The sequence below is a fragment of the Ascaphus truei genome, chromosome 2 (genome assembly GCF_040206685.1).
Source record: "Ascaphus truei isolate aAscTru1 chromosome 2, aAscTru1.hap1, whole genome shotgun sequence".
NCBI classification, from domain to species: domain Eukaryota; kingdom Metazoa; phylum Chordata; class Amphibia; order Anura; family Ascaphidae; genus Ascaphus; species Ascaphus truei.
In genome coordinates, this window is record NC_134484.1 from 141034616 (window position 1) to 141043838 (window position 9223).

General features: G+C 37.4%; 1 protein-coding gene across 4 annotated transcripts in view; it reads left to right on the top strand.

Annotated features, from left to right (window-relative positions):
* Positions 1-9223, top strand: part of ARHGAP28 (Rho GTPase activating protein 28) — a 214177-nt gene that overhangs the window by 140024 nt on the left and 64930 nt on the right. For all 4 annotated transcript variants that reach the window (XM_075585329.1, XM_075585325.1, XM_075585327.1 and 1 more), the window contains exons 5-7: positions 578-726; positions 3959-4124; positions 7913-8004. In XM_075585329.1, coding sequence (XP_075441444.1) covers positions 578-726; positions 3959-4124; positions 7913-8004 — 407 coding nt within the window. The remainder of the gene's footprint in view (positions 1-577; positions 727-3958; positions 4125-7912; positions 8005-9223) is intronic.

Consider the following 9223-nt stretch of genomic DNA (forward strand, 5'->3'; position numbering starts at 1 on the left):
CAAGATAATATATTTTTTATCCCTGATTGTATTGACATACTGCACTATTATTGTTTTTATTTTTTATTTTTCGGTGAATTGTAATGTGTACAGTACTGTGCTACTGTGTCAATTTCATGTTTTTAAAAGCCAGAACACTAACATTCGTTTTTCTACTCTCGCCGTGCTCGCATCTTAGTGCGGGGAGGCTGGAATTCATCCAGCGGTTTCAAATCGGGATTCCGATGTACATGACGCGTGAAGTATTCAAAATAACGGCCGCTACATCAGTATTACCTAAATACCCCAACTTTACAAAGTGTAATGCTTTATTTGTAACAAACCAAGAATATACACGAGGAAGAGTCCTGTGAGGTTTGGAAAGCCTGGACACAATCATTTCCTCTATGGAGAAATCTCTTGTTGGCCCTTTAGCCTTGCTGTGGGAAATAGCATTAATTTAACATTTGTATTGTTGTGTAATAACATATTGTGCTACTTGCAAACCTTTGTGTTCATTGTAAAGCGAAATTGACTTGATGGAAAATGAAAGGTTATATAATAATATACCTTTGTGCTTTTTCCCATTGTATTTTAGCTGGAAGCTGTACATTAGAAAAAGCCAGCCCATCGCTAGCAGAAGAACTTTCTTTTGAGGCATCCTTCTCAGAAGCCATTGTGGTTGACCATGAAGAAAAGGAAAGCAAAAAGAACCCACGAATCAAAAAGGATGATTCTGCTTTGCCAGTAAGTTCTTTTAGCAGATATGAATAATATACGAACTGTGACTGAGCAATATGAGTTTGTATCATATACAGATAATGTACAGGTATCAAACAAATAATGACATTGAGTATGTTTATCAAGATGTTCCATCCGCTCTAAATTAAACAATGATTTCTTAGGCTATTAGGCTAGTGGTCTTGCATGACCTCAACATTTTTTTTGTTTTAAAACACAGAGAAAAAAATTATGGAAAGGTGTTGAATACATTATTTTTTCATATTTTACATAGTTACATAGTAGATGAGGTAGAAAAAAGACGTACGTCCATCAAGTTCAACCTATGCTAAATTTAGACAACAGATACTTTATCCTGTATCTATACTTACTTATTGATGCAGGTCCTTACTTATGTGCATCTATTTAACTCATCCCTAACTTTTCCAATTGACAGTCCCTAAATTGCACACTGGCATATTTGGCACAAAAGGAAAAAAAATACTCTGATAAATTGGAACAAGTGCACGCATGTTAAAAATTACTCGGAGCATCATTTTAATGCTATAAAGAGAATTTTTGAAGCAGAATAAACAGACTTCAATATCCAACTTCTATTTCCATGTCATAGATCCGTGTGAAAAGCAGGAATGTAAACAGGATGTTTCTTTAATTAGAAGGTGCTATTCGTCGAGGTCACTAGTCCTAAGGGTAGATCATCTGGGCTGTACATTTTTACCGAATAACGTGACGTTCATTAAATAGGGAACGGACGTTATTTTTGTTATTAACGGGATCCTCAAAGTTAATGGGAGGCAGAAATAAAGTCTCTTTGTCTAAGTAGCAGAGCAATTAACAGTGATTTTCATGTTTCAGAGACACGTTCTCTAATACACTGCACATGAGCATTGGTCAAACTTTAAGGTGCGTTATTAAGGCAGCACTACTGTATTAACGGAGATTTTCATGTGCGCTACCAAAAGCGAATGCAAATCTTCTTATAATATTGAGAAATGTATCATTTTTACACTTGTTAACTTTTTTACTTAAGTATATGGTATATAATGTACAGTAATAATGACTGTATAAAGTATGGGTGTAGAATAATGTATATCCATAACAATATTAATTAAGATATAATTTCTATTAATGTTCAATTAAAATAAAAGGACATCTTTTATTTATTTTAATTGTGCATGAATAAAAATGAAAATATTAATTTATAGTGTTGATGTATGTATGGATATAAATTATTGTATACCCATACTTTATTCGGTCATTAGTACATTATATACCATATTAGTTCACACAAGTATATCACTATTATCACTAAAAAAAAACATAATATAGTTTATAATATATAATCATTTATATGATCCATAATATATATTTTTGTATGACACATGTAACCGAAGTGTGTGAGGCGGTGCACCAGCGAAAGTGAAAAAATGTGGCAGGACTGCTCGCTACTGATACAAAAATATTTATTGTCGGCACATAATAACAGCAAGGGGAGAAACCCCCATCCTCCCCTTGCTGTTTCTATGTGCCGACAATAAATATTTTTGTATCAGTAGCGAGCAGTCCAGCCACATTTTTTCCCTTTCGCTGGTGCAGCGCCTCACACACTTCGGGTTCTACGGATACTCTTCCGACTGGAGCATGTTGACGGTTTATATGGAGCCAAGTTCCAATCGAGTGAGTACAAGCATATCTTCAATACTCATTCGTACTACAGTTCAATCACTAAGCTATGACATTACAGGGTTAACATTAGTGTGCCTTTAAGATTAGTCTAGTTAACCTGTAGGTTATGTGTATACTTTGAGAACATTATGAAAATGCTGTAACAAAGACTCAGTGTATTACATTGAACATTGTGGGTTTTATCCTCTGAATTGTCATTACAGTATACCATCTGGGACTTTATTATCTTTGTTCTCTGTATATTTGGACTTGCCTCAGGGAACATTACTTGGGGGTCTTCTACTCCTATTTTCTCTGACACCTGTAACTTTTTGGAATTAGAGGGTTAAGTCCATTACATTGCTTTTAGGCTATTCAAGAAATAACTTGATGATAATCAGGATCTGGATGTGAGTAAGGGCAGCTTTTCGAAGGTGCTAAATATCTTAGCTTTATTCCCATGTGCTAACTTGAATGGAGGTCTGAGGATCTCTGTTGTTAGGTAAACTGCGCATTACCATATGATTTGCATATGAGTAAGCAAAACCTCCATTCAAATTTATTGATACGTTTTTTTTAAAGGAAAATGCCAGGACATCTTTGCGCTAAGCACCTTTGGGGATATACGTTACGGATATTGATGCGTTAAATTGAGATAACGTACCGTTAAAAAATGAACGGCCTTTCTGAGGATCTACCCCATAGAGTATGAAACTAGGGTCAAATAAACTCCAGATTTATTAAGAAATCCCATTGTTTTTCATAGGATTTTTTCCTTTACTAAATTTGGTACATCCCATGCCATATTTTTACAGCTCCAGGAGAATGTGATAAATAGCCACCCAATATTTTTAATCCTGCCCATATCTGTGTGGTCAAAACTGAACTGTTTATGAAAGCTGCTTTGGGTAAACCAGTTTACTGTATGTAGAACATTTTCTATGAATCTTAAATTTGCCATAAATTGTGCCTGAAATGTCACTACTATTTAAGCCTTATTCTAAATCTTTGGAATTTCAGCCTTAACTATAAAATAAATGTAGCATATTTTTATAGCTTGTTTGTTTTTGTTTTCCATGTTCCCAATCTTTCTTTACTTTTTAATACATTCTATAATTCACAAAAAAGTCTACTTAAAATATGCCCATATGTGTTTACTGTACCTATTTTTTAAGCATTTTACAAAGACTTCTTTTCTTATTAAACCCATGTTATTATAGGCTTTTCCCAAGAGAAGACCCAAAATGAAATAAAAAAATGCTAAAGGGATTTCTTGCGGTATCCTAAAATAAATACCAATTTAAATAATGCTTCCCAAAAAAAATCCTCTTTTTATTACAGACCTCCTAGAGTTGGAATGGTTACAGCATTATTTTTGTTTAATTCTTTGGCCTTTTGTTTGGGTTTTTATCTAGTTTCTACAATCATCTAATTCCATTCATAAGTTTATTTGTGCACTGGACAGATATCACAGAGCCAACTATAACACTCACCAGTACAGTAAAAACCCTAATGTGATCATGATTATTGGACTTTTTTTAGGACAATTAGTTGACATCTGTTTTTCTTTCAGAAATTTATTGTTTGGAAAAGCAGATTTGGGCTAACTGAAGTTGGAGACCTGTCTCTTGAAGACATGAAGAAAATCCGATATCTTTCTCTGATTGAGTTAACAGCTTTCTATGATGCTTTGGGGATTGAACTAAAGAGAAACCGAACAGTAAGAATCAAAGGAAGAGGTAAACTATGTAGTTTTTGTCAGTCATGCAGTGTTTTATTTAGTTAAAGTTGAACTGTAATATGTTATGGTACCCTATTTGGCCAGCAATGCATTTGGAGGTACTGTATATTTTAACCCACTGATTGATGTGCAACCCCCTGTTTTAAAAAGAAATACCCAACCCTGTCTTTATTATTGAGCTCTGGTATGTTTTGGATAGCAAAACTTGTTTTGTTAATTGTGTGCTGCTAAGCGTCCAACTTGTAGCAGTCAGATTTATTGGGGGGCGGGTCATGTGACTGCTTATATGTATAAATGTAATACCAGTTTAAGGGAAAGCATTGGCAGGGTAACATTGGCATCTAAATTGATGCATCTTAATTGATCATTTTTAAGTGATCATCTTTAAGTGAGAATATATAGTTAGACTATAGTTGGACTGGGGACTGCATCTTCTACACAAGACAACAAACGGTGAGCTAATCTGTCCACACTATGATCCCATGCTTGTCAGGCTGTACTTTTAACCCCCCCTGTACACCTTATTTACTACGGCCTCTCCCAACAGACTGCACACAACTGCCCCCACCCCCACCCCTCAACCAACTCCCTCTGCAAACCCTGAATTAGCCCTAGCATTGCAATGCAGCAAAACATTTTGGCAAGGAAAAGGCACACCTCTGCTGTTTAGTCTGCACACACTCACTTGGCTCACAACAGCTTCATGCAACATTGCCTACCTCTGTGATAATGACCTGCTATGTATCTCAACTTTGTTCTTTCTTGTAGCCTGGTGGAAATGTTACTCTTCCAATTCCATTACAATTCCATCCCTCCTAGCCCACACCCAATATAATTATACACCCTGGATTACTCAAAAGCCTTGCACAATCTACTGAATGTTGGTGGAGAACTCTGAAAACCAGCACACCAACCACGGCTTACTCTAGTGGCAAACAACACAAATGTACAACTTGCAAACAACTACTCAAATTTCTACTCATACTGTTACTCTCTTTAGTAGGTCATATTGAACTTAACCCAGGCCCTCCCTTTTAAACTCTGGCCCATACCCCTGAGAATACCCCCTTCAAATTCCAAAAAGGTTTATCTGTCGCCCAGATAAATATCTGGAGCCTGCTGTCCAAACTGGATGAACTAAGAGCATGGTGCCTTATGCATAAACCCAGCGCCATCGTTCTCACAGAAACATGGCAAACCCCTAAAACCCTTGATGCAAATATCGCCATTCAGGGATATTCCATTTCAAGGAAAGATAGGTCAAAGAGAGGCAGAGGGGTGTTATTTTATATTGCAGACACCTTACAATTTACACTGTTAAATTGCCCCCCAAGACAACCCTCTTTTGAAATCCTAGTTGGCAAAATCTGCCTCCCATTTTCTAAACCCGTCCTGATTGCCAGTCCCTTGCCTGATTGCCCCTAAAGTCTCTTCTACAGTCCCTGACTGATATCACCCAGTTTCTTGGCTCCATTTCCTCTCTGAATGAGAAGAGCGAGATGCTAGTTCTTGGGGATTTCAACTACAGTTGGCTCAACCCTAAAAACCACAAAATCCAGATACAACTCAAGTCACTTAACCTAACACAACTAATTTCCCAACCCACACGGACAAACCTGAAATCTCACAACCACTCCTTGCTAGACTGGATTCTCTCCTCAAATCCTAGCAGAATCCAATCCTCTGGAATTCTTCCTGACATTTTCAGTGACCATGCAATAGTGTACTGTGTAAGGAAAATTAAATCACCCCAATCAAGACCTAAAGTTCTCCTCACTAGAAAATTTAGACACTTTAACCAACAACAGTTTCTGGCTTACCTTACCAAGTGCCCATGGTACAGAATCGACTTAATTCCCGACTTCAATTCTGCTCTCGACTATTTCCAATCCGAGGTCTTAAAACTCTGTGATACCCATGCCCTACTACGCAGAATAAGAGTACGGGGGGCCCACCTTCCGTGGGTTACAACTGACCTTATAGTGCTCTGCCATTTCAGGGGTGCCTTGTGGAAAAGCTACAAAGTAACTAGCACTACCAAGGATCTTAATAACTACAGATGCCTGTGTAATATGTGCACAAGGCAAACAAGACATGCTAAAGCACAATATTACTCTGGCAATCCTTCGCCAGAATATATCAAACCCAGCTAACTTCTGGAAGGTTATCCACAATATCCAGCTTCCTTTAAACGGACAAACCTGTAAGCAGGAAGTTGCTGAGCAAAGTTCCAGTTCATGATGAGTACATGCAACGCACTTACCTTTTTGTCTTTCTCAACCACCCCTGCCTCGACCTCTGCATTCTCACCGACTACGCAACTCTGCTACCAGCCCTGACCTTCGGCTATGACTCACTACTTTATCAGGACTCTGTCCCTCGGCTCAGGTCGGTTCTTTCATATTCCTACCTGAGCCCTGCGGGTCTGTTTCCTGCTTGAGATGAGCATCGTTACAACTGGTGCAATATTCCTAGATTTTGCAAAGGCTTTTGATACTGTTGATCATGTTATCTTGCTTAACAAACTCCAGTGCTCTGGAATAGGGAAGCATGCTTTAAACTGGTTTCATTCCTACCTATCAGGTAGATCCCAACATGTGTCTATCTCAGGCTTTAACAAGGCTCTGTTGGGGCCCCTACTCTTCTCGATGTTCATCAATGATCTTCCTACAGCTTGTAAGGGAGCCTCAATACACATGTATGCAGATGACACAATCCTATATGCACACAGCCCTAGCCTTTCCGACCTTGAACAGATACTTAAATCTGACTTTTTGGGACTTGAAAATTGGATTTCCCAAAACAAACTGTTTTTAAACACTGACAAGACTGTAACAATGGTATTTGGGACCAAGGCTAAATTTTTAAAGCTTCCAATGAACCAATTCAGAACCAACGCTAATACCACCCTAACCCCGGTTACTAGTTTTTTTTTTATAACTTATCCGGTTACTAGTTTTAAATACTTGGGCATATGGCTTGACTCCAATTTAACATTTGGGATGCACATTGATACCCTGACATCCAAAACCAATGCCAAACTAGGTGTACTTTATAGGACCAAATCCTCCCTAAGTCTGCTGGTCAGAAATCGTACCTCACAGCAGATGCTAATGCCAATTATCAACTATGGGGACATAGTATACGGCTTGGCACCCCAAACACACCTTAGCAAACTTGACAACCTCTACAATTCAATGTGCCGTTTTGTTCTCCAAAGCAATTACTGTATAACATACATCGCTGTGAAATGCTCAAAGAACTAGATTGGTCATCACTTGAGTCTAGGTGCAAAGTTCATCTCTCCTGTCTTGCCTTCAAATACCTTCTGGGAAAGCTTCCTGTCTACCTGAACAAGCTCCTCACCCCGACCACATGCAGCACTTATCATCTGAGATCTGACTCCAAAAGACTGTTCATGGTCCCAAGGTTCAGCAAAGTATTCGTCTGCTCCTCCTCTTACCGTGCACCCCAAAACTGGAACAATCTACCGGAGACTCTCACAGCCACCACCAGTCTTAAGTTCTTTCAAAACTAAAGCTGTCTCTCATTTTAATCTGGTCTGTAACTGTTACATATGTTTATAATATATTGTCTTTAAGTGTGTATACAATGTCTTGTATATAATGTATACCCTGTTCACTTATGTAACTATGTATTTGTAACCATGTATTATTTGTCATCTTAACTCTATGCCAAGGACATACTTGAAAACGAGAGGTAACTGTCGATGTATTACTTCCTTGTAAAACATTTTATAAATAAATATTTCTCTCTTTCTGTCAGAAAATGGTCTCTTTGGAGTTCCCCTGACAACATTGTTGGAAAACGATCAAAAAAAGGTTCCCGGCACAAAAGTACCTCTGATTTTTCAAAAAGTGAGTATTCGAAAATGAAACAATCTTAGAGTTAGACAACCGGAAGGTTTTATACCTGCAGATCCACAAAGATGATAATTTAAGAATTATTTTCAAAGTCTGGATTGTTTTACCATTTGTTTGCTTTTTATGCCAGGAGCCATCACTTCTAACATCATTTGTCTGTGTTTGTAATGTATTGTCTTCTGCTGAGAATGGAAAAAGCACACGAAGGGCCATGACCTGCCCTAATATTTCAATGCACAAATATTCCAGACAAGATGATAGGTAGTTTGGATGGAAGTCATGTTTCATTACAAATATGTTTTTGCAGCTTTAACCAGTGTTAAACAATATGATTATTCAAATAATTGCACGGCATTATATTGTACAGGCTAATCCAAACTATTTTTGTCATTTTTAAAATCAAAAGCACCGTTATATTTAAATTAAAAAATGCCTGTTATTACTGTTAATGATGGTGAGAGGTCAGGGCTAACAATATACATTATTTGGATGTCCCAAAATGGTATTTAAGAGCAAAACAAAAGTCTATTATTTTATAATGTAGCACATGGTTCTGTCAAGGTTTACTTCTTCAAACTATTGGATCCATCTTATTAACCAAATGAGTCTTTTGGAAGACCCAAAGAGAAGGGTCGAACATTAGATATTTACTATGTGAGTAATAACATGACCTTGTTATTTACTTTATGTTGGAGTGCTGCTGTTTTTGTTTACCCTCGTATGCTTATTTGGGTATCTGGGCAGTCCCCGAGCAGTATTAGCACTCACTGAAAAATTGAACTTTTGATCTTTGCTTTGGAATAATTTTTCTTTGAACCTGCCACTTTTTAACCTGTGGAGCATCACTCTTACTCAACTAACCAAGGGTTTTCACCTAACCAAATGTTTAGTAAAGAGATCTGTTCTATCCACATGACGATGAGGCATTCAACATTCCAATAAGGGCGTATTTTCTGTACCACCTACATAGTGAAGAAAATGTCAATCTATTCTTCGTCTTTAAATTACGCTGATTTAGATCATTTGTGCTCTACATTTAACCCCAAAAAGTGCCCGGACTTGATTTTTTTAGCAGCTAAAAATAGATTTGTTGCACAAGTTTGAGGTGTAAGAATTTTTCAGCCTTCCTCATTTTGATGTTTTGGAGTTTAAAAATTGTATTTACTGCTGTCCATGGATAGTATATTTACTGTATTCTTTAGCATGTTGCTGA